We start from the raw sequence: 26,013 nt of genomic DNA, 5'->3' as shown, positions 1-26,013 counted from the left end.
AAAGTGACAAACCAAATCCAGATGATTTTGAATTTGACATACCTCAAATTAAATTGGAAAACGAGGCTGTTCTTAAAAATTGGGATAAATTGTTGTGTTACCTTCCAGAGGTAAAACGGACTGACCTGAAAGAATTATTGATATCACATGGGGACGATTGTGGAGATAAATTGGTGAGTACAAAAATGGCTATACATGATGTAGATGTGGGAAATGCTGTTCCAATCAAACAACATCCATATGGACTTAACCCTTTAAAATTGGCACAGGTTAACAAAGAGATTGAGAGTATGCTTAAAAATGGCATAATTAAAGTGGGTTGCAGTCAATGGAGCTCACCCATAGTGATGGTACCTAAACCAGATGGTACCCAATAGTTGTGTGTGGACTATAGAAAGGTTAATGCAGTTACAAGAATGGACTCTGATCTATCCCACTTTTGGAGGATTGCATTGAGAAAGTGGGACAATCAGCTTTTATTTCCAAACTGGATTTACTTAAAGGTTACTGGCAGGTATCTTTATCCGAAAGGGCGAAGGAGATCTCAGCTTTTGTGACTCCAGATGGTTTATACCCAATTCAAAGTTATGCCATTTGGCATGAAAAACGCTCCAGCCACATTTCAACGTTTAACTAACAACGTTGTTTCAGGATTACCCAATTGTGCGGTATACATCGACGATCTGGTAATTTTTAGCCAGGCATGAACAGAACATTTGAAGCATCTGATGGAGTTATTCGATTGACTTCAGGAGGCGGGTTTGGTGATAAACCTAGCCAAAACGGAATTTGGAAAAGCCCAAGTCACTTTCCTTGGCCATTCAATTGGACAAGGTCGAATGGTCCCATGGGATGTGAAAACAAAAGTTATTGGGGAGTTTCCGATACCCTCAACACAACGGGAAATAATGTGATTTCTTGTTATGAGTGGATTTTACCGGAAATTTGTACCGAATTTTAGCAATGTGGTCGCTCCACTGACGGACTTGCTCAAGAAGCGTAACAAATTCCAATGGACATCGGAGAGTCAACAGGCATTTGACGGCCTGAAGGCTGTGTTAACAACTGCTCCTGTGTTCACCATATCAAATTACACAAAACCATTCAAAGTGGCTGTTGATGCGAGTGATGTGAGTGTAGGTGCGGTGCTTCTACAAGACGATGACGAAGGGCTAGAGCGGCCTATTGGTTATTTTTGGAAGAAATTGAATTCTCACCAGATGAAATATGCTACGATTGAGAAGGAGACTTCGAGCTTGGTGCTGGCTTTGCAACATTTTCAAATTTATGTGACGACCAATCCGTCTGACACAATTATCCATACTGCTCATAATCCATTGATGTTTTTGGAGCGATTCCGGAATTACAATGCCAGACTGTTTCGATGGAGTTTATTGTTACAACCATTTCATTTAAAAATTATACATGTGACAGGACGAGAAAACGTGATAGCCGATGCTGTCTCGAATGTGATGAAGAGAAGCCGGTTCGGTGGAGGAAGAAGAACTAAAATGGACTATGTTATTATACCTGTTTGCGTGTGTTGTTTTTTGAAACGAAAAAGTATATTTACTGTCTGCATTTCTTAAAGGATAGTGAAAAGGTGAAAAATGAAACCATCTTGAAGTTGATGGGTTTTTTTTTCTTGGGGGGTGGTGTCATGGGAATGTCACTTTAAGAAATGTTTGTCTGCTCAAGTGGCTGTAGTGATGTCAGAGTGTGGGTGGAGTTGAGCTCTGGCTCTGCTTTTTAGTTTCGCTTTGCGGAAAAGCTTGGGTGTGTCTGTGTTTTTTAGTTTTGTTTTAGTGTTGGAGCTGCAGCCAGCCAAAGAAGGTGTAATTTTGATCTCTCTGCCAACTAAAGACTATCTCTAGATCATCTTGTGAATTCAGAGTGATAACTGCTCTCAGTAGAGAATTTAAACCTGATGTGTTTCTGTAAAGAGGGTTCTTTTTATCTTATGGATGCTGCAAGGAAAGATTAAGAGTTACTTAGAGAGCACTGTATTCTTTGGGGGATTTATTGGTGTTGATAGTTGTTAAGATGTTTACTGTGGGTTTATAAAGTGTTAACTGGTTTCATAAATAAACATTGTTTTAATTTACAAGTACTGTAGATTTCTGGTGAATCACACCTGCAGAGTAGGCCCGTGTGTTTCCCCATAACCACAATCTATTCAAAATTGTAGGTCAGGTGAACTCCATGATACATAGGTGTACAGCTCACCAACAGCCTGTCGTGGTCCCCCCATGCCGACACTATAGTTAAGAAAGCCCACCAACGACTCTACTTTCTCAGAAGACTAAGGAAATTGGGCATGTCAGCTACGACCCTCACCATCTCCTACAGATGCACAATAGAAAGTATTCTTTCTGGTTGTATCACAGCTTGGTATGGAGCCTGCTCTGCCCAAGACCGCAGGAAACTACAAAAGGTTGTGAATGTAGCCCAGTCCATCATGCAAACCAGACTCCCATCCATTGATTCTATCTATAATTCCTGCTGCCTCAGAAAGGCAGCTAGCATAATTAAGGACCCCACGCACCCCGAACATACTCTCTTCCACCCTCTTCCATCAGGAAAAAGATACCAAAGTTTGAGGTCACGTACCAACCGACTCAAGAACAGCTTCTTCCCTACTGCCATCAGACTTTTGAATGGACCTACCTCGTATTAAGTTGATATTTTCTCCACACCTTGCTATAACAGTAACATTATATTCTGCAGTCTCTCCTTCCTTCCCTGTGTACGGTATGCATTGTTTGTCCAGCATGCAAGAAACAATACTTTTCATTGTATACTAATACATGTGACAACAATAAATCAAATCAAATCGATACGCTTTGGGGCTCTCTAAACCCTGGCCCATAACAAGTAACAGTCCCAGCAAGAGGTGAAACATACTTTGCTGCGAGTAACATGTTCTTCCGATTATTGATCTCGCTGCGGTCTATGTGTTGTCGAGTCAGGTACTCTGCGGCGGCTTTTGCGGGGAATTCTGTCTCACAGACATAACCAAAATCACGGGCCAGATGTACAGCTTCACCTAAAGATAAAGTAGCACATTGATTTAGTAACTCGCAGCTGGCAGCATATGCACCCACTTAATAAAGTTTGGTGGGTGGGATTGGAATGACAAAAACAAGGGAGGTTCTGCACACCTATTAAATAGGACTCACATTCCATTCTGGGGCTGGAGGGACTCTTTGATTTGGTAGTTATTCCCCCTTCAGCGTAAACCCCTACCTCAGATAATCCAAGAACTGCAGAGTGCAACTCCAGCTCAGAATTCTGTGTTAACATCCACCAGGAAACACTGGCTGGGCCCTCTGGGTGCGTGCAGGTTCAGAGAACCCACCTGTACAAGTCTCAATGCCGTATTGAGTCTCATAAAGATGGCTACAGCCATGGAAGATTGTGGCCTGTGAGCCTATGAGTTCTACATTTCTGGACACAGTTCTCCGAGGGAAGAATGTGAACACGCAAAAATGACATCCCCGTGCGAGACATACATGGGTGGCAGGTTTATAAATTGGTGGAGTAGAATCCATGATAAGGGACATACGTACAAGGAGCAGCTTTCATGAGCTTTATCATGGTATATTTTCTTAAAATTATGATCACGTCACATTCAGGCAGATTAGTACGAAATTATTTATTCTTGGTATCATAACCCATGCAGTAGTGGTTAGACCATTAATGTAGTTCCCAAATCTGCTTGGATCGCCAATGGGGATTTCGTGTATGGGGAATGTTTGGGGGGTATAAACATTACAGATTAATCATCCCATGTTTATTCTGAAATAGAGGTGGGAGGAACAGGTAAATTGTAACGATTTAATGTCCTGGTTTCACTGTGAATCTTTGCTGGCATTGGTTTCAGGTGTTTTAGGCAACATGGGGTTGAGATTTCCCTCAATGCACTCTGTGTAACAACATTAAAAGCCACACATTTCTGGGAGTTTCCTCGACGTACTACTCGCTAGAACGTCAATGCAAATTCTGGCTAAACCAAAGTAAACATGGTTTCCATTGACATATTTGTGGGCAGCATGGTGGCATAAGTGGCTAGCACTGTGACTTCACAGTTCCAGTGTCACAGGTTCGATTCCCCACTAGGTCACTGTCTGTGTGGAGTCTGCACGTTCCCCCGTGTCTGCATGGGTTTCCTCCGGGTGCTCCGGTTTCCTCCTACAGTCCAAAGACGTGCAGGATAGGTGGATTGGCCATGCTAAATTGCCCTTAGTGTCCAAAAAGGTTAGGAGGTGTTATTGGGTTACGGGAATAGGGTGGAAGTGAGGGCTTAAATGAGTCAGTACAGACTTGATGGGCCGAATGGCCTCCTTCTGCAGTGTATATTCTATGTTCTATAGGCTCCGTTCTGTCTGACCTGCTCCTGCAAAGTTTTCCGTGAGCCATGTTGCAAGAATTTGCTACACATAAAGGCGTGTATCTTGTCACATCATTCTACATGTTTGTATGCTTTATCCTCTTCCCCCAACTCTCTGATTGAACCGTTGTGGAATTAGAGGCACTAGATCTTAAGGACCATAGTTCAGAAATTATCCAAGAAATTGTTATATATTTTATATTTGTGGCAGTAATGTTATTAAAATCCTTGGTTTAAAATACATACAGGCATATAGATGGCTAATGAAATATTGTTTCCATTTATGAGGTTCGCTGGGGTGTAGATAATTTACGAGGGAATGTGTTTAGTCCTAGCTAAGCAGGTCATGGGACATCTTAGTGGGAGGCGACTGGAGAATGCATTATGCTTGAGATACAGATTATGTAATTAATGGGAGAAGCCAGGTCTGTCAATAGTTTTACCATTGGATTTTAAGTTCAACAGAAGTGTCTGACAAGACAGAAGGGTTTTCAGGGTGTTCCTGAAAGTGTCTCTCTCCAAAGGTCTGCACAGAGAAGCAAGTAACACTGATTGTTAACTTTTTTTATAAATCACATTTATAAGTGGCAGTTGAACTGTGAGTTCAAGTTGTTTTTCTCCTTTTATTTAAGATTTGTTTTACTGTTAATTGTAAATCTATTATTTGCAGTTAATATTAATGTTTAAATTAAAGTTTGTATTGCCATAAAAGAGACCAAGTGGTGAACGTTATCACTCATGTGATTAAGTAGCCTTCCCTCATGGTCTTACAAATTGCAAATTGTTGGGATTCTCATACTGGATCCCAGCACTGTCCTTATGTTTGCATAAATAATTGTTCTGCGCGTACCAGTTTATGTTTTGAAATTTTGTTGCGTTACCTGTAAAAATGATAAAACTCTAATAAAAATATGCATAAAAACAAAACATAGTTTCAGTCAACATGGTGATGATGTCTGATATGGAGCAAGCCTAAGGAATCGCAAGTGAATGGCTTTCATTTGTGCATGCATGATTGGCGGGCCCGGAAGCGGCCGCAATTTCCGCCTCTAGCCACGATCGGGATCCGAACTCGGTTTCAGGTTCCGGGTATGCCTGCTTAAACAATGTGAAATTCTGGCCAATCTGTTTAATGCACGGCACAGAAAGATTACACTGGGCTTTTCAGCCCAGTTAGGGTAAGATGAAACATGGATGTACCTTCAACCAGTGAGGTCAGCAGGGTCACATTGGCGGCTTTCCGTCTCCCAGCTGGAAGGTTTAACCCTATTTTATCGAGCCTCTCGCGTAATGATCTTCCTCCATTTTTTGACTTTGCCCTGGAGGTAAAAACATTGGAACCTTTACGTTTAAAGTACAAACTGTGCAAATTATCACAAAACAAATATAATTGAGAGACGAGCTTCGATCCTCTACCTCGGCACTATTCCTGTTGGTGTGCAGCAGGATGGGCCTTGCACGTGCCTGACTACACCAGCACCAACCTGGGCCACATTCACTTCACGGAATTTCACAAAACACGAGACGAACTTCTGCAGCAGTCAATTTACTTCAGATGGGCAGCACAGTAGCACAAGTGGATAGCACTATGGCTTCACAGAGCCAGGGTCCCAGGTTCGATTCCCGCTGGGGCACTGTCTGTGCGGAGTCTGCACGTTCTCCCCGTGTCTGCGTGGGTTTCCTCCGGGTGCTCCGGTTTCCTCCCACAGTCCAAAGACGGGCAGGTTAGGTGGATTGGCCATGGTAAATTGCCCTTAGTGACCAAAAAGGATAGGAGGAGCTATTGGGTTACGGGGAGAGGGTGGAAGTGAAAGCTTAAGTGGGTCAGTGCAGACACAATGGATCGAATGGCCTCCTTCTGCACTGTATGTTCTATGAAAAGGCAAATACCACTAATATAATCCAGCCAATGTATTGACTCTCATTCAATTGATGTTGTCCAGGATTCGCCATTAGAGAGACATGCTGACGCCAGGACTGAATCGCGAGAGTTCTACGTTGACGAAAGCTTTGCCAGGCCCGGAGCAATTCAGGACATGTTGATGAGCTAGCACCAGGGCCACGTGGCAGTAGTGCAATTCCAACAAATGTCGGCGTCTGATTCAATGGGGTCGGGATTGGCACCGGAGAGTCTGACAGGCTGCAGCCGCATTTCAGCGCCCTCACTCCTCACACACACTCATTCCACCCTCTACTCGTAACCCAATAACCCCTCCTATCCTTTTTGGTCACTAAGGGCAATTTATCATGGCCAATCCACCTAACCTGCACACCTTTGGACTGTGGGAGGAAACCGGAGCACCCGGAGGAAACCCACGCAGACACGGGGAGAACGTGCAGACTCCCCACAGGCAGTGACCCAAGCCGGAATCGAACCTGGGACCCTGGAGCTGTGAAGCCACCCCAAAGAGAGGCCCCAAGATTCACAGAGGCTGGGGACATTGTTGGGTGGAGTGGCGGGTAGGCGGGCAGCCTGTTCCCCGGGGTGGGAAGGAGGCTGCCACCCGCAGACGTAAACTGGACCTGGGTGCAGATGGCAAAGGCCAAGAGCGGCGTGGGCCCCATCGTCAGGACCGGACAACAGGGCAGGAAGAAGCAGCAAAACCTCCTCAGGGCGGCCTGGATGAGTCACCATCTCCGTGCACCTGGCACCATCCCCCTCCCCAACACGGTCACCACCAAGTGGACCGGCAGGCAGCGTTGGGTAAGAGTGAGAAACCTCACAGGCCAGCCAGGGTGAGCCACTTCCACCGCCATGCCCCTGGCACCAACCCTTGGCCCACATACCCGTAACCACTCCCCACAACATAGAGGGTGATCGTACCCCACCCCCAGCTGACCAGCCTGCACCACATTCCAACACCCATACCACCTGCCATGGCTGGGTGCCCTGCACACACAGGCCACCCGCTGCGGATCCATTGCGCTGCTCACGTCCGAGTGTCTCACACTGTGCATTGTCTTTGTGTTGTTCCCCCAGGAAAGGTGGGCTTCAACAGCAGAGAGAGAGAGAAGAACGGCGTGGGCCTTGACAGAGGTTGGCATCGAAAGTTCAACATGTAGAATCAGTATGAGTGGAGCTGAGAAACAGCAAGGGGCAGCCAACATTGATGGGAGTATTTTATCGGCCACCAAACTGTAGTGATAATGTAGGACACAGTGTAAATCAGGAAGGGGTGCATGTAACAAAGGTACACCGTAATCAGGGGGATGTCAACCCACACTTAAAATGGCTAAACCCAATTAGTATGAATGCTGTGAAGGACAAATTCCTGGAATGTATATGTCATAGTTATCTGGAGTGGTATATTGAGGAACCAATCAGAACAGTTTTGATCTATTGTTGTGCAATGAGAAAGGGCCAATTAATAATCCGTAGAATCCCTACAGTGCAGAAGGAGGCCATTCAGTCCATCGAGTCTGCACCGACCCTCCAAAAGAACTCCCTACCTAGGCCCACGCCCCCCCTATCCCCATAACCCCGTGCAATAATCATTGCCTATCCACCTAACCTGCACATCTTTGGGCTTTGGGAGGAAACCGGAGCACCCAGAGGAAACCCACGCACACGCGGGGAGAAAGTGCAAACTCCACACAGTCACTAGGAACCTGATCCCTGGTGCTGTGAGGCACTGTGCCAACCATTCAACTAGTTCATGGCTGATCATCAACCTCAATACCATTTTCCCACACTCATATCCCTTGATATCTTTAGTATATTTGAATCTATCAAACTCTGTCTTGAACATGTTCAATGTCCGGGATGGAGAATCCCTGAGGCTCACCCTCTGTGGAGAAGGTCTGGGGCACAGGGCAGTTCATTCGTGGGGGGAGTTTGAGGGTGTGGACAATCAGGTCGAGGGGGTGATTTGAGGGTGTGGACAATCAGGTCTCGGGGGGGGTTGAGGATGTGGGCAGTCAGGTCTCAGGGGGAGGGGGGGGTTGAGGGTGTGGGCACTCAGGTCTCGGGGGGAGGGTTGAGGGTGTGGGCAGTCAGGTCTTGGGGGTGTTGAGTGTTTGGGCAGTCAGGTATCGGGGGGGTTGAGGGTGTGGGTAGTCAGGTCTCGGGCGGGGGTTGAGGGTGTGGGCAGTCAGGTACCGGGGGGGGGGGGGGTGGGGTTGAGGGTGTGGGTAGTCAGGTCTCGAGGGGGGGTTGAGGGTGTGGGCAGTCAGGTCTCGGAAGGGTTGAGGGTTTGGTCAGTCAGGTCTCGGGGTTGAGGGTGTGGGCTGTCAGGTCAGGGGGGGTTGAGGGTTTGGGCAGTCAGGTCTCGGGGGGGGGGGGGGGGGGGTTGAGGGTGTGGGCTGTCAGGTCTCGGGGCGGGTTCAGGGCGTGGGCGGTCAGGTCTCGGGGGGGGGTTGAGGGTGTGGGCTGTCAGGTCTCGAGGGGGGGTTGAGGGTGTGGGCAGTCAGGTCTCGAGGGTGTTGAGGGTTTGGGCAATCAGGTCCCGGGGGGTTGAGGGTGTGGGCACTCAGGTCTCGGGCGGGGGTTGAGGGTGTGGGCAGTCAGGTCTCGGAAGGGTTGAGGGTGTGGGCAGTCAGGTCTCGGGGGGGGGGTTGAGGGTGTGGGCAGTCAGGTCTTGGGGGGGTTGAGGGTGTGGGCAGTCAGGTCTCGGGGGGGGGGTTGAGGTTGTGGGCAGTCAGGTCTCGGGGGGGGGTTGAGGTTGTGGGCAGTCAGGTCTCTGGGTGGTTGAGGGTGTGGGCAGTCAGGTCTCGGGGGGGGTTGAGGTTGTGGGCAGTCAGGTTTCGGGGTAGTTGAGGGTGTGGGCAGTCGGTCTCGGGAGGGAGAGGGGTTGAGGGTGTGGGCTGTCAGGTCTCGGGCGGGGGGTTGAGGGTGTGGGCAGTCAGGTCTTGGGGGGTTGAGGGTGTGGGCACTCAGGTCTCGGGGAGGGGTTTGAGGGTGTGGGCTGTCAGGTCAGGGGGGGTTGAGGGTGGGGCAGTGAGGTCTCGGGGGGTGTTGAGGCTGTGGGCTCTCAGGTCGGGGGGGGTTGAGGGTTTTGGGCACTCAGGTCTCGGGGGGGGTTGAGGGTGTGGGTAGTAGGGTCTCGGGGGGGGTTGAGGGTGTGGGCACTCAGGTCTCGGGGGGGGGGTTGAGGGTGTGGGCTGTCAGGTCGGGGGGGGGGTTGAGGTTGTGGGCAGTGAGGTCTCGGGCGGGGGGTTGAGGGTGTGGACTGTCAGGTCTCGGGGGGGTTGAGGTTGTGGGCAGTCAGGTTTCGGGGTAGTTGAGGGTGTGGGCAGTCGGTCTCGGGAGGGAGAGGGGTTGAGGGTGTGGGCTGTCAGGTCTCGGGCGGGGGGTTGAGGGTGTGGGCAGTCAGGTCTTGGGGGGTTGAGGGTGTGGGCACTCAGGTCTCGGGGAGGGGGTTGAGGGTGTGGGCTGTCAGGTCAGTGGCGGTTGAGGGTGTGGACTGTCAGGTCACGGGGGGTTGAGGGTGGGGCAGTGAGGTCTCGGGGAGGGGTTTGAGGGTGTGGGCTGTCAGGTCACGGGGGGTTGAGGGTGGGGCAGTGAGGTCTCGGGGAGGGGTTTGAGGGTGTGGGCTCTCAGGTCAGGGGGGGTTGAGGGTGGGGCAGTGAGGTCTCGGGGGGTGTTGAGGCTGTGGGCTCTCAGGTCAGGGGGGTTGATGGTGTGGGCACTCAGGTCTCGGGGGGGGTTGAGGGTGTGGGCAGTCAGGTCTCGGGGGGTTGAGCGTGTGGGCAGTCAGGTCTCGGGGAGGGGGTTGAGGGTGTGGGCACTCGGGTCTCGGGGAGGGGATTGAGGGTGTGGGCACTCAGGTCTCGGGGGGGGGGGGGGGTTGAGGGTGTGGGCACTCAGGTCTCGGGGAGGGGGTTGAGGGTGTGGGCTGTCCCATCTCGGGGGGTTAAGGGTGTGGGCACTCAGGTCTCGTGGAGGGGGTTGAGGGTGTGGGCTGTCACGTCTCGGGGGGGGGTTTGAGGGTGTGGGCTGTCACGTCTCGGGGGGTTGAGGGTGTGGGCACTCAGGTCTCGGGGGGGGGTTGAGGGTGTGGGCTGTCACGTCTCGGGGGGTTGAGGGTGTGGGCACTCAGGTCTCGTGGAGGGGGTTGAGGGTGTGGGCTGTCACGTCTCGGGGGGGGGGTTGAGGGTGTGGGCACTCAGATCTTGGGGAGGGGGTTGAGGGTGTGGGCTGGCAGGTCAGAGGGGGGTGGGGGGGCAGTGAGGTCTCGGAGTGGTTGAGGGTGTGGGCAGTCAGGTCTCAAGGGGGGGTTTAGGGTGTGGGCAGTGAGGTCTCGGGGTGGTTGAGGGTGTGGGCAGTCAGGTCTCGGGGGGGGAGGGGGTTGAAGGTGTGGGTAGTTAGGTCTCGCGGGGGTGGGTTGAGGATGTGGACTGTCAGGTCTCGGGGGGGTTGAGGTTGTGGGCAGTCAGGTTTCGGGGTAGTTGGGGGTGTGGGCAGTCGGTCTCGGGAGGGAGAGGGGTTGAGGATGTGGGCTGTCAGGTCTCGGGCGAGGGGTTGAGGGTGTGGGCAGTCAGGTCTCGGGGGGGGGTGGCGAGTTGGGGGGGTTGACGGTGTGGGCAGTCAGATCTCGGGGGGTTTGAGGGTGTGGGCAGTCAGGTCTCGGGGGGGGAGGGGGGGTTTGAGGGTGTGGGCAGTCAGGTCTCGGGGAGGAGAGGGGGGGTTTGATGATGTGGGCAGTCAGGTCTCAGGGGGTTGAGGGTGTGGGCAGTCAGGTCTCGGGGGGAGATGGGGGGTTGAAGGTGTGGGCAGTCAGGTCGGGGCGGGGTTGAGGGTGTGGACAGTCAGGTAAGGGGGGTTGTGGGTGTTGGCAGTCAGGTCTCGGGGGGGGGGGGTTGGGAGTGTGGACTGTCATGTCGGGGGGGTTGAGGGTGTGGGCAGTAGTCAGGCTGGTGGGGGGGTGGGTGTTGATTGTGTGGGCAGTTGGCTTGGTGGGGGTGGTGGTTTCAAGTTGGAGTTTTGGGAGGTGTGGGCCTCAGTAGTCTTGGTGGTGAGTTGAGTTGCACCATTAATCAAAGAGTTACACCAGAGATTAAACAGTATAATAATTCTCAGGTAAATATTCGGGTGGTACACGTACCTCACCCAGGTCACCGCCACTGATATCGATGTAAGAGACATTCACAGAGGGCACTGAGCAGCGGAAATCGGCCCATCAGAAATTTCCTGGGCAGTTACACCATGTGCCGGGCTGACCGGATTCTGCTGTACGCTAAAGCACAACAGGGGCAGGTGACTCAGCAGTCAGCATTGTTGGCATCGGGCGCTTTGCTCCAACATGTGAAACAATTTCCTGAGGTTACTCATCCTGAGAAATACTGTGGACTGTTTCAATGTGAATGTCCCACAGATTGGCAAGAGTTCATAATTAAAGAGACCTCATGAATTCAGAGGGAACAAATCAAGGACTCTTATTTTTAAGTTATCTCCTTCAAGTATTTATCTGATTCCCTTATGAAGGTTATGACTGAATCTGTGTGCAGCATCTTATCAGACACTACAACAAATCCTAACCGCACACCCCATAAAACATTGTTTCCTCGCATTGCCTGTTATTTTTACCTTAAACCTGTCACCTCTCGGTATAAACCCTTCAACCGTCTCTCTTTATTTTCACTTTCCGAAAACACTCAAGACTTTAAGCCTCTCTATCAAACCTCCACATCACTTCTCTGCTCCATGAATAATGACCAGTTTATTCACATCACTGTGATCCTTCATCACTGAAGCCATTCTAATAAATAGCGGCTGTACAAAAGCTAAACCCCCTTCTCTGTTGTGTGCTCTGAATTTGGGTCTCGACTGCAGCTGGGGCCAAATAACTGCTTGAGCATAACTTCTTCGTTTTTGTAGTAAATACCTCTGTATATCACAGAATCACATAAAAATACAGTGCAGAAGAGGCCCTTCAGCCCATCGAGTCTGCACCGACACATGAAAAACACCTGGCCTACTACCTAATTCCATTTGCCAATACTTGGCCCATTGTTTTGATTGTTATGATGTGCCAAGTGCTCATCCGGGGGCTTTTTAAAAAGATGTGACGTAACCTGCCTCTACCACCCTCCCAGGCATTGAATTCCAAGCCATCACCACCCTCTGGGTAAAAAGGTTTATCCTCACATTCCCCTTAACCTGCTGCCCTTCACCTTGAACTGTGTTGCCTCGTGAATGACCCTTGAATGAAATGGAATGAATGAAAATCGCTTATTGTCACGAGTAGGCTTCAATGAAGTTACTGTGAAAAGCCCCTAGTCGCCACATTCCGGCGCTTGTTCGGGGAGGCTGGTGCCCTTCAACTAAGGTGAACAGCTGCTCCCTATCGACCTGGACCATGCCCCTCATAATCTTGTACAACTCGATCAAGTCGCCTCTCAGTCTTCTCTGCTCCAGCGAAAACAACCCAAGCCTATCCAACCTCTATCCATAACTGACACATTCCATCCCAGGCAACATTCTGGTGAATCGCCTCTGCACTCTCTCCAGTGCGTCACATCATTCCTGTAATGCGGGGACCAGAATTTCACACAGTACTCCAGCTGTGGCCTCACCAAAGTTCTATACAACTCCAAAATGACCTTCCTGCTTTTGTAACCTATGCCTCGATTGACAAAGGCAAGTGTCCTATATACCCTTTTCACCACCTATTAACCTGCCCTTCTGCCTTCAGAGTTCAATGGACAAACACGCCAAGGTCCCCAGAACTTCCCAGTGTCATGGCTATCATTAAATCCTTCTGTTTATACAATAAACCTTTAAAAAATATCTCTATTTATACACCTCTTTTTGTACTATACGTACCTCCATTTAAAATCTCCACCTCGTTTATACTACATGTATTTGTAAAGCATAGCATCTCATCTACTGAATTAATTGCTTTGTTCAGCTTTTCTGCTGCGTTCAGAGATTTGCACATAAACACTCCCCCGCCCCTCTGTTCTCTCTTCTTGTACCTCCTCTTTATAATTGTGATGCACAGCATATCCTCAGTCTCCCTGCCAAAATGTATCACCTCACATTTTCTCCATTCAGATCAATTTGCCAAGTGCCTGCCCTTCCAGCCACCCCTTGTCCTCCTGCAGTCATTATCTTCATCACTGTTTACCACATTTCTCAGTTTTGTGTCGCTGGAAAATTTGTTTCCTGTACTCCCCCCCCCCCCCCCCCCCCCAAGTTATTAATGCAGATGCGACAAGCAGTGGTCCGTCCAAACACCGAACCTGGGTGAAGTCCTCCATATACAGCCATTCACCAAAACTCTCTGCCTTCTCTGCGATCAAATAGTTTGGATGGGGTGGTGTTTGTGCAGTGTGTCCAGGAAGCTTTTCTAACACAGTACGTAGATTGTCCGACCAGAGGAGGGGCAATTTTGGATTTAGTACTGGGTAATGAACCAGGGCAAGTGATAGATTTGTTAGTGGGGGAGCATTTTGGAGATAGTGACCACAATTCTGTGACTTTCACTTTAGTAATGGAGAGGGATAGGTACGTGCAACAGGGCAAGGTTTACAATTGGGGGAAGGGTAAATACGATGTTGTCAGACAAGAATTGAAGTGCATAAGTTGGGAACATAGGCTGGCAGGGAAGGACACAAGTGAAATGTGGAACTTGTTCAAGGAACAGGTGCTACGTGTCCTTGATATGTATGTCCCTGTCAGGCAGGGAAGAGATGGTCGAGTGAGGGAACCATGGTTGACAAAAGAGGTTGAATGTCTTGTTAAGAGGAAAAAGGAGACTTATGTAAGGCTGAGGAAACAAGGTTCAGACAGGGCATTGGAGGGATACAAGATAGCCAGGAGGGAACTGAAGAAAGGGATTAGGAGAGCTAAGAGAGGGCATGAACAATCTTTGGCGGGTAGGATAAAGGAAAACCCCAAGGCCTTTTACACATATGTGAGAAATATGAGAATGACTAGAGCGAGGGTAGGTCCGATCAAGGACAGTAGCGGGAGATTGTGTATTGAGTCTGAAGAGATAGGAGAGGTCTTGAACAAGTACTTTTCTTCTGTATTTACAAATGAGAGGGGCGATATTGTTGGAGAGGACAGTGTGAAACAGATTGGTAAGCTCGAGGAAATACTTGTTAGGAAGGAAGATGTGTTGGGCATTTTGAAAAACTTGAGGATAGACAAGTCCCCCGGGCCTGACGGGATATATCCAAGGATTCTATGGGAAGCAAGAGATGAAATTGCAGAGCCGTTGGCAATGATCTTTTCATCCTCACTGTCAACAGGGGTGGTACCAGGGGATTGGAGAGTGGCGAATGTCGTGCCCCTGTTCAAAAAAGGGACTAGGGATAACCCTGGGAATTACAGGCCAGTTAGTCTTACTTCGGTGGTAGGCAAAGTCATGAAAAGGGTACTGAAGGATAGGATTTTTGAGCATCTGGAAAGACACTGCTTGATTAGGGATAGTCAGCACGGATTTGTGAGGGGTAGGTCTTCCTTACAAGTCTTATTGAATTCTTTGAGGAGGTGACCAAGCATGTGGATGAAGGTAAAGCAGTGGATGTAGTGTACATGGATTTTAGTAAGGCATTTGATAAGGTTCCCCATGGTAGGCTTATGCAGAAAGTAAGGAGGCATGGGATAGTGGGAAATTTGGCCAGTTGGATAACGAACTGGCTAACCGATAGAAGTCAGAGAGTGGTGGTGGATGGCAAATATTCAGCCTGGATCCCAGTTACCAGTGGCGTACCGCAGGGATCAGTTCTGGATCCTCTGCTGTTTGTGATTTTCATTAATGACTTGGATGAGGGAGTTGAAGGGTGGGTCAGTAAATTTGCAGACGATACGAAGATTGGTGGAGTTGTGGATAGTAAGGAGGGCTGTTGTCGGCTGCAAAGAGACATAGATAGGATGCAGAGCTGGGCTGAGAAGTGGCAGATGGAGTTTAACCCTGAAAAGTGTGAGGTTGTCCATTTTGGAAGGACAAATATGAATGCGGAATACAGGGTTAACGGTAGAGTTCTTGGCAATGTGGAGGAGCAGAGAGATCTTGGGGTCTATGTTCATACATCTTTGAAAGTTGCCACTCAAGTGGATAGAGCTGTGAAGAAGGCCTATGGTGTGCTCGCGTTCATTAACAGAGGGATTGAATTTAAGAGCCGTGAGGTGATGATGCAGCTGTACAAAACTTTGGTAAGGCCACATTTGGAGTACTGTGTACAGTTCTGGTCGCCTCATTTTAGGAAGGATGTGGAAGCTTTGGAAAAGGTGCAAAGAAGATTTACAAGGATGTTGCCTGGAATGGAGAGTAGGTCTTACGAGGAAAGGTTGAGGGTGCTAGGCCTTTTCTCATTAGAACGGAGAAGGATGAGGGGGCGACTTGATGGAGGTTTATAAGATGATCAGGGGAATAGATAGAGTAGACAGTCAGAGACCTTTTTCCCGGGTGGAACAAACCATTACAAGGGGACATAAATTTAAGGTGAAAGGTGGAAGATATAGGAGGGATATCAGAGGTAGGTTCTTTACCCAGAGAGTAGTGGGGGCATGGAATGCACTGCCTGTGGAAGTAGTTGAGTCGGAAACATTAGGGACCTTCAAGCAGCTATTGGATAGGTACATGGATTACGGTAAAATGATATAGTGTAGATTAATTTGTTCTTAAGGGCAGCACGGTAGCATTGTGGATAGCACAATTGCTTCACAGCTCCAGGGTCCCAGGTTCAATTCCGGCTTGGGTCACTGTCTGTGCGGAGTCTACACGTCCTCCCCGTGTCTGCGTGGGTTTCCTCCGGGTGCTCCGGTTTCCTCCCACAGTCCAAAGATATGCAGGTTAGGTAAATTGGCCAATGATAAATTGCCCTTAATGTCCAAAATTGCCCTTGGTGTTGGGTGGAGGTGTTGGGTTTGGGTGGGGTGCTCTTTCCGGGGGCCAGTGCGGGCTCGGGGGGCCGAGTGGCCTCCTTCTGCACTGTAAATTCAATGATAATCTATGATTAATCTAGGACAAAGGTTCGGCACAACATCGTGGGCCGAAGGGCCTGTTCTGTGCTGTATTTTCTATGTTCTATGTTCCATCCCAATTTTGCACCCATACTGCTACCTCCCCTTTCAAACCAAATATGGAACTTTATCAAATAAAGTCGGAATATACAATCTCAACCACATTGCCCTCGTCCTCCCCTTGTTACCTCATCAAAAATTTCAAGTCTGTAAAACATGATTTTCCCTGAACAAATTTGTGCTGACACTTCTGTATTAGCCCATGCCTGTCCAATTGGCTGCGCATTTTCTTTTTGATTACTGGTTCGAAAAGCTTCCTCACCACTGCTGTTTAACTTACTGGCCTGTACTTGTCAGCTTTATCCTTCTCCATGTTTTTAACAAGGGGCTTTTCACAGTAACTTCATTGAAGCCTACTTGTGACAATAAGTCATTATTATTATTTAACAGTAATTCTCCAGTCCTCTGGCACCACACCACCTCCTGCCATATCTAAGTAAGATTGTAAGATTGTGACCAGCGCCTCCACAATTTCTACCATTCTCTCAGCCATCGAGGAAGCATTCCATCTGGACCAGGTGACTTATCCACTTTTAAGTGCTGCCAAGTGCTACCTTTCCAGTACCTACTTTTTATCTATTTTCAGCTCCTGCAAAATTCCCACAACCTCGTCATTCACTAGAGCCATGGAAGCATTCTCTTTGGAAAACACCAATGCAAAGTACTCATGTCATACCTTCTGCTTCCACCAACACATATCCATTTTGTGAAATGTATTTGCAAAGCAGATGAGACACAATAGCAGACACCAACCAGGGTCTAAACTAAACCTGCCCCCTATCCAATGTCTCCACGGTGTTATGTTACGTGTCCTCATGTCTCAGATTCTTCCTCATGACTTTCTCAATCAGCCAAAAACTGTTTCCGAGAACAGAATACATGGAACTTCAAACAGTAAATTATCTAAGATGTCAAGAAATTCAACAGTAATTAAATTGATATTTTCTGCTTGCTCTATCAATTTTGTAAATACCACACAAGTTTCATGTGCAAAATGCTCCCTTTAAACAAAAGCCTCCCCCCCCCCCCCACTGGCAATGAATAAGAACAGAGGAATTCCAACAGCAGGACAAGGCTCGTCCTTTCACATAAATCAACCCCACCTATTCACATTTTCATACAACTCAGCCTTACCTGCCAGCATTTAATTGCTATTTAAAAGCACTTATGCAGTGCGGTTTAACAACCTTCCCCAGTAACTTATTTAACAATTCTGAAAATAATTCTCTCTTCTGACTGTGACTACGAGTAATTTGTCCCGATCTGCTTTCATTTGATTGAACGCTATACAGCAGCATCTTCCATATTCTTTAACATTTTGGACAATGGACTGCTGGTTGCCCAGGCAAACTTTCCCTATTAATTTCGAACAATATGTAGTGAACAGCCGGGTACAATCAGTGGCTGGAGAATGCTGAACTTTTGTCAAAACCAATCTTTTTAAAAAGCCCGACAGAACATGCTAAGAGTTAGCAGCATAAACAGTGTTATTAAAAAACTGAGACATACTAGGCTCGGTTCCCTCAAGTCACATGAAGTTGCAGTGCGGCCTTTAAGATGTATTCACCCTTAAAGTTCAACAGATTCATCCACAATTGACCTCTCCACTAGCTAGTTACACTAGTTTGTCTGACACCCAGCACTGGTTCAGCAGAAATTTTCTCCAACTAAATATTGGGAATATTGGTGCCAATGCCTGCATGTTTATAATTATTTCAAAAACTGTTGCTAATGGCAGACTTTTATATTCCCCCACCAGTAGCTTTGAAGGCTGGGGGGAGGGGGTGACCATAAAATCTCTCGGACCGCCTTCTCACCGGTCTCCTGCCTGCCCCACTTCTCCGTGACGTTATGCTTGGATGAACGAGGCTTAGGACAGTTAACCCACCCTTACTTCAGTTGAGGCCCTAATTATTGACCACTTAACCTTTTCCACCCAACCTCAATTTTCAGGCTGGTGGGAGGAATTCGGGGGTGGGAGATGCCTGAAAATGAACTATGTTCAGACCTCGGGTGGGGCACCTCCATCAGCAGCCTCCTTTTAACATCTGGCGCTCCTCCCACCAGCAGAAAAGTTGATCCCTTGTAGGTCACTCTTCCCCACCTGGCCTCTCTACCAACACCCCATTCACTTCTGCCCACACCCCTGGGCCTCGTTTCACCTCCCCCTGGTTCCCCACACTGAGACCCCTTCACTTAACTGGTCCTGGACTCCTGGGACTTAGACTCGAGACGGTTCTTGCAGTGCCAGTTCTGTCCACTGCCGCCTCTGGCGCTGCTGCGACTATTGGCCGACAGCTCTCTGAGGCGGGACTTCCTGGACTGAGGGACAGAAGTCCCCTCTCCAGACAACTAATATCCACTGGAGCATTAAGTGGCTACGGGGTAGACAGTATGAGTAGGGATGCGTTCTCCACCAACTCCTGGGATAGCGGGAGGGAAAACACCACCATCCTAAAATTCCTGGCCTAAGGTGAAGGACAACCAAATTTGCGGCCTCAAATGAGAGTCTACCTCAGGGCTTATATGGAGCTGTGCAGTTATAAACAAAAGGAGTGAATTTGGGTAGCACCAGTAATGTGAAACGGGTTCATTGTGCATTGCCATCATAGTCGTATCCATATTCACATATTTGCTGGTTTCTATTATTGCAGGCTCTCAATCTTAAAGTACGTTATTATAAAGCACCCCTCTTTCTCGTCCCCCCAAAATGAATTAACATCCTTCTGCAGTTTCTCCACTCACCTTCGCAGGACTCCCCCGAGAAGCGATGCATTCAGACACTCAGGAGGAGACAGGCGCCTCTGGACTTCCGCCACTGTCACCTTGTACTTGGATGTCGAACTTAGGAGTGAGAGACGGCCAGGAACTGAACAAAACACTTCATTTGGATTGGTGACTCCCCCAGTTAAACTGTCCTTCTGGTAGGACATTGCAGACAACGCTGTGCTTTTGGACATTGATATTGGCCCTTGGAAATGAAAAACAATGAAGGTTAGTTGGCAGATTAACAAAAGGGTACAAATAATAACTCTGGCTTCAGTTAGGTCTTGTGACAGCCAAAGACAATGAGCAGCCTTATGTCCTCAAGCCCCATATTGTAAACAGATGCGAGCTGGGTATTTTTATACTCCAGCAATGGGCTGTGCGCATTTTGCAGCCCGTTGCCAAACACGTTGGCTTGGAGGAAATTGAGAGTGTGCACCCTTTAACTCAAATAGGGAAGACGTTTGAATTAAGTATATGGAGCAATTAAAACTGGTGACAAGCAAGAGGCCAGATTGAAAGAGGGTTTAGGGGCTGGAGGAGGTTATAAAGATAGGGAGGTTTAGTGTCTGGAGGAGGTTACTGTAGTGATCTCTGTATATATAAATACATGATTAGTTAATGTGCAGTCAGTACAGTCAGAGAATCACGAGATGGCATCACTAACAGGGACTATATAAGCAAGCTCAAGCAGTTTTCCCGCTCTCTTATCTTGTGTGTGTTGTAACTAGAGGACAGAAGTGTGACCAACTAAAAAGTGTAGAGTATTATATTCATTGTTAATATCATAGAATTTACAGTGCAGAAGGAGGCCATTGGGCCCATCGAGTCTGCACTGGCCCTTGGAAAGAGCACCCCACTTAAGCCCACACCTCCACCCTATCCCCGTAACCCCACCTATCCTTTTTGGATACTAAGGGGAATTTATGATGGCCAATCCACCTAACTTGTACATCTTTGGACTGTGGGAGGAAACTGGAGCACCCAAAGGAAATCCACGCAGACACAGGGAGAACGTGCAGACTCCGCCCAGACAGTGGTCAAGCCGGGAGTTGAATCTAGTACCCTGGAGCTGTGAAGCAACTGCGTTAACCACTGTGCTACTGTGCTGCCCCAATTTGAATTTAATTCAATCTTAGTTAATTATACGACTAGTCAAAGTATTAAAGTAAAGATCTCACACAAGTATATTATTTTGTTACTCAATAAATAATTTGTCATCAACTGGAAGACTTCGACTGTTTATCATCAAGTTAAGTATAACTCGGCAAGACAAATAAGTAGCGTATATATTACACCCCTGTAATATAACAGTTACAAAGATAGGGAGGGTTTAGGGGCTGGAGGAGGATACAAAGAATGGGGAGGTCCAGAGGCTGGAGGTGTTAAAGGTAGGGAGGGTTTAGGGGCTTGAGGCAGTTGCAAAGATAGGGATTGTTTAGGGTCTGTAGGCAGTTACAAAGATAGGGATGATTTAGGGGCTGGAGGGGGAATTTTTAAATCGAGGCATTACTTGACCAGGACGAGAGTATGGCTGTGAGGACTGGGATGATAGGTCAACAGGACTAAGTGAGAATTAGGATATTAATAAGGATTATTATTTTGGATAGCAGAGTTTTTGATCTGCTGAAGTTAGGAAGCTGGCCAGAGATGCATTTGATTAGCCCAGTGAGATCAAATGCATGGCTGAAGGTTTCAACAATCACAGATGTCTAAATGTTAACCTTAAGCCAATCTATATTTATAAAAATCAGTATGTTCCGATCTGGCAAGATAGAGATGTCTGGGTGCTATGAAATGATTCAGAAAAGCACACATGGCTAGCACTGTGGCTTCAAAGCACCAGGGTGCCAGGTTCAATTCCCTGCTGGGTCACTGTCTGTGCGGAGTCTGTACATTGTCCCCGTGTCTGCTTGGGTTTCCTCTGGGTGCTCCAGTTTCCTCCCACATGTGCCAAAAGACGTGCAGGTTAGGTGGATTGGCCATGCTAAATTGCCCTTAGTGTCCAAAAAATAGGTTACATGGGGTTATTTGGTTATGGGGATAGGGTGGAAGTGAGGGCTTAAGTGGGTCGGTACAGACTCGATGGGCAGAATGGCCTCCTTCTGCACTATGTTCTATGTAGAAAGCGTGCGATTAGAGACACCTCAGTCGAATAGATATTTTTTGTTCTCGAGGATTTTTGTAACTTTTTATTACCCTGGCACAGAGAATGTGTGGTGAAAACAGACAATTAATAACCCTTACAATTGAAATGTGTCCACCATTCATCACACACAAACTGGGATTTTCTGATCCTTCCCACAGGCAGGACCTATCGGTCCCTCATCGGTAAGGCAGGTGAGCTATGCCTGTAGCCTTCGATGGGACCAGAAAATCCCGCCAGCAACGGCCAATGCCTCGCGGCATCCACCGCGGGGGCAGGATCTCAGCCACCATCTCGATGGTGGGAGGAATATTCACCAGCAATACAGGGAGCTCTCAGTTCTTCTTCAAACAGTTCTAGATCTAAAACATCCATCTGAAGAGGTAAACCTGAACATAGCCTAACGGCACACCTGAAGTAAGGCACCTCGGAAAATGCAGCTCTCCCTCAGTAATGCGCTGGGGTGCCACTCCCTCAGTACTGTGTTAGAGTGCCACTCCCTCAGTGCTGTGTAGGAGTGCCACTCACTCAGTACTGTGTAGGAGTGCCACTCACTCAGTACTCTGTGGAATGCCACTCCCTCAGTACTGTGTCGGAGTGCCATTCACTCAGTACTGTGTTGGAGTGCCAATGCCTCAGTGCTGTGTTGGAGTGCCACTGACTCAGTGCTGTGTCGGAGTGCCACTCCCTCAGTGCTGTATTGGAGTGCCACTCCCTCAGTACTGTGTTGGAGTGCCACTCCCTCAGTACTGTGTCGGAGTGCCACTCCCTCAGTACTGTGTTGGAGTGCCACTCCCTCAGTGCTGTGTACGAGTGCCACTCCCTCAGTGCTGTGTCGGAGTGCCACTCACTCAGTACTGTGTGGAATGCCACTCCCTCAGTGCTGTGTACGAGTGCCACTCCCTCAGTGCTGTGTCGGAGTGCCACTCACTCAGTGCTGTGTGGAATGCTACTCCCACCGTACTATGTCGGAATGCCACTCCCTCAGTGCTGTATTGGAGTGCCACTCGCTCAGTGCCGTGTTGAAGTGCTACTCCCACCGTACTATGTTGGAGTGCCACTCCCTCAGTGCTGTGGTGGAGTGCCACTGCCTCAGTGCTGTGTCGGAGTGCCACTCCCTCAGTGCTGTGTCGGAGTGCCACTCCCTCAGTGCTGTGGTGGAGTGCCACTCCCTCAGTGCTGTGTCGGAGTGCCACTCCCTCAGTGCTGGGTAGGAGTGCCACTCCCTCAGTACTGTGTTGGAGTGCCACTCCCTCAGTGCTGTGTCGGAGTGCCACTCCCTCAGTGCTGTGTTGGAGTGCCACTCCCTCAGTACTGTGTGGAATGCCACTCCCTCAGTACTGTGTTGGAGTGCCACTCCCACAGTACTGTGTCGGAGTGCCACTCCCTCAGTGCTGTGTCGGAGTGCCACTCCCTCAGTGCTGTGTCGGAGTGCCACTCCCTCAGTGCTGGGTAGGAGTGCCACTGCCTCAGTACTGTGTTGGAGTGCCACTCCCTCAGTGCTGGGTAGGAGTGCCACTCCCTCAGTGCCGTGTTGGAGTGCCACTCCCTCAGTACTGTGTGGAATGCCACTCCCTCAGTGCTGTGTCGGAGTGCCACTCACTCAGTACTGTGTGGAATGCCACTCCCTCAGTGCTGTGTCGGAGTGCCACTCCCTCAGTACTGTGGTGGAGTGCCACTGCCTCAGTGCTGTGTCGGAGTGCCACTCCCTCAGTACTGTGACGGAGTGCCACTGCCTCAGTGCTGTGTCGGAGTGCCACTCCCTCAGTACTGTGACGGAGTGCCACTGCCTCAGTGCTGTGTCGGAGTGCCACTCCCTCAGTGCTGTGTCGGAGTGCCACTCCCTCAGTGCTGTGTTAGAGTGCCACTCACTCAGTACTGTGTTGGAGTGCCACTCACTCAGTGCTGTGTGGAATGCCACTCCCTCAGTGCTGTGTCGGAGTGCCACTCCCTCAGTGCTGTGTCGGAGTGCCACTCCCTCAGTGCTGTGTTAGAGTGCCACTCACTCAGTACTGTGTTGGAGTGCCACTCACTCAGTGCTGTGTGGAATGCCACTCCCTCAGTGCTGTGTCGGAGTGCCACTCCCTCAGTACTGTGTTGGAGTGCCACTCCCTCAGTGCTGTGTCGGAGTGCCACTCACTCAGTACCGTGTGGAATGCCACTCCCTCAGTGCTGTGTCGGAGTGCCACTCCCTCAGTACTGTGGTGGAGTGCCACTGCCTCAGTGCTGTGTCGGAGTGCCACTCACTCAGTGCTGTGTCGGAGTGCCACTCCCTCAGTGCTGTGTCGGAGTGCCACTCCCTCAGTACTGTGGTGGAGTGCCACTGCCTCAGTGCTGTGTCGGAGTGCCACTCCCTCAGTACTGTGACCGAGTGCCACTGCCTCAGTGATGTGTCGGAGTGCCACTCCCTCTGTACTGTATTGGAGTGCAATTCCCTCAGTACTGTGTCGGAGTGCCACTCCCTCAGTACTGTGACGGAGTGCCACTGCCTCAGTGCTGTGTCGGAGTGCCACTCCCTCAGTACTGTGACGGAGTGCCACTGCCTCAGTGCTGTGTCGGAGTGCCACTCCCTCAGTACTGCGACGGAGTACCACTGCCTCAGTGCTGTGTCGGAGTGCCACTGCCTCAGTGCTGTGACGGAGTGCCACTGCCTCAGTGTTGTGTCGGAGTGCCACTCCCTCAGTGCTGTGTTGGAGTGCCACTGCCTCAGTGCTGTGTTGGAGTGCCACCCCCTCAGTGCTGTATTGGAGTGCCAGTCCCTCAGTGCCGTGTTGGAGTGCCACTCCCTCAGTGCTGTGTCGGAGTGCCACTGACTCAGTGCCGTGTTGGAGTGCCACTCCCTCAGTGCTGTGGTGGAGTGCCACTCCCTCAGTGCTGTGTCGGAGTGCCACTCCCTCAGTGCTGTGGTGGAGTGCCACTCCCTCAGTGCTGTGTAGGAGTGCCAGTCCCTCAGTATTGTATTGGAGTGCCACTCCCTCAGTGCTGTATTGGAGTGCCACTCCCTCAGTGCTGTATTGGAGTGCCACTGCCTCAGTGCTGTATTGGAGTGCCACTGCCTCAGTGCTGTATTGGAGTGCCAGTCCCTCAGTGCTGTGTCGGAGTGCCACTCCCTCAGTGCCGTGTTGGAGTGCCACTCCCTCAGTGCTGTGGTGGAGTGCCACTCCCTCAGTGCTGTGTCGGAGTGCCACTCCCTCAGTACTGTGACGGAGTGCCACTGACTCAGTGCCGTGTTGGAGTGCCACTCCCTCAGTGCTGTGGTGGAGTGCCACTCCCTCAGTGCTGTGTCGGAGTGCCACTGACTCAGTGCCGTGTTGGAGTGCCACTCCCTCAGTGCTGTGGTGGAGTGCCACTCCCTCAGTGCTGTGTCGGAGTGCCACTCCCTCAGTGCTGTGGTGGAGTGCCACTCCCTCAGTGCTGTGTCGGAGTGCCAGTCCCTCAGTGCTGTGTCGGAGTGCCACTGCCTCAGTGCTGTGTCGGATTGCCACTCCCTCAGTACTATGTCGGAATGCAACTCCCTCAGTGCTGTATCGGAGTGCCACTCCCTCAGTGCTGTGTCGGAGTGCCAATCCCTCAGTGCTGTGTCGGAGTGCCACTGCCTCAGTGCTGTGTCGGATTGCCACTCCCTCAGTACTATGTCGGAATGCCAATCCCTCAGTGCTGAGTCGGAGTGCCACTGCCTCAGTGCTGTGGTGGAGTGCCACTCCCTCAGTGCTGTGTAGGAGTGCCACTCCCTCAGTGCTGTGTCGGAGTGCCACTCTCTCAGTACTATGTCGGAGTGCCACTCCCTCTGTACTGTGTCGGAATGCCACTCCGTCAGTGCTGTGTTGGAGTGCCACTCCCTCAGTACTATGTCGGAGTGCCACTCCCTCTGTACTGTGTCGGAATGCCACTCCCTCAGTGCTGTATTGGAGTGCCACTCCCTCAGTACTGTGTTGGAGTGCTACTCCCACCGTACTATGTCGGAATGCCACTCCCTCAGTGCTGTATTGGAGTGCCACTCGCTCAGTGCTGTGTGGAATGCTACTCCCACCGTACTATGTCGGAATGCCACTCCCTCAGTGCTGTATTGGAGTGCCACTCGCTCAGTGCCGTGTTGAAGTGCTACTCCCACCGTACTATGTTGGAGTGCCACTCCCTCAGTGCTGTGGTGGAGTGCCACTGCCTCAGTGCTGTGTCGGAGTGCCACTCCCTCAGTGCTGTGTCGGAGTGCCACTCCCTCAGTGCTGTGGTGGAGTGCCACTCCCTCAGTGCTGTGTAGGAGTGCCACTCCCTCAGTGCTGTATTGGAGTGCCACTCCCTCAGTACTGTGTTGGAGTGCTACTCCCACCGTACTATGTCGGAATGCCACTCCCTCAGTGCTGTATTGGAGTGCCACTCGCTCAGTGCTGTGTGGAATGCTACTCCCACCGTACTATGTCGGAATGCCACTCCCTCAGTGCTGTATTGGAGTGCCACTCGCTCAGTGCCGTGTTGAAGTGCTACTCCCACCGTACTATGTTGGAGTGCCACTCCCTCAGTGCTGTGGTGGAGTGCCACTGCCTCAGTGCTGTGTCGGAGTGCCACTCCCTCAGTGCTGTGTCGGAGTGCCACTCCCTCAGTGCTGTGGTGGAGTGCCACTCCCTCAGTGCTGTGTCGGAGTGCCACTCCCTCAGTGCTGGGTAGGAGTGCCACTCCCTCAGTACTGTGTTGGAGTGCCACTCCCTCAGTGCTGTGTCGGAGTGCCACTCCCTCAGTGCT

At 50.0% G+C, this 26,013-nt stretch overlaps 1 protein-coding gene across 3 annotated transcripts in view; it reads right to left on the bottom strand.

Annotated features, from left to right (window-relative positions):
• The window catches only part of tfap2c (transcription factor AP-2 gamma (activating enhancer binding protein 2 gamma)), a 120,029-nt gene that overhangs the window by 29,511 nt on the left and 64,505 nt on the right, over nt 1-26,013 (bottom strand). For all 3 annotated transcript variants that reach the window (XM_072514514.1, XM_072514511.1, XM_072514513.1), the window contains exons 4-6: nt 19,110-19,335; nt 5,591-5,709; nt 2,905-3,046 (exon numbers count right to left, since the gene is read on the bottom strand). In XM_072514514.1, the coding sequence (XP_072370615.1) occupies nt 2,905-3,046; nt 5,591-5,709; nt 19,110-19,335 (487 nt within the window). The remainder of the gene's footprint in view (nt 1-2,904; nt 3,047-5,590; nt 5,710-19,109; nt 19,336-26,013) is intronic.

Source organism: Scyliorhinus torazame, chromosome 8 (assembly GCF_047496885.1).
Source record: "Scyliorhinus torazame isolate Kashiwa2021f chromosome 8, sScyTor2.1, whole genome shotgun sequence".
Classification (NCBI taxonomy): Eukaryota; Metazoa; Chordata; class Chondrichthyes; order Carcharhiniformes; family Scyliorhinidae; genus Scyliorhinus; species Scyliorhinus torazame.
Note: the sequence above shows the minus strand (reverse complement) of the source record. Positions and strands in the feature narration are given on the sequence as shown.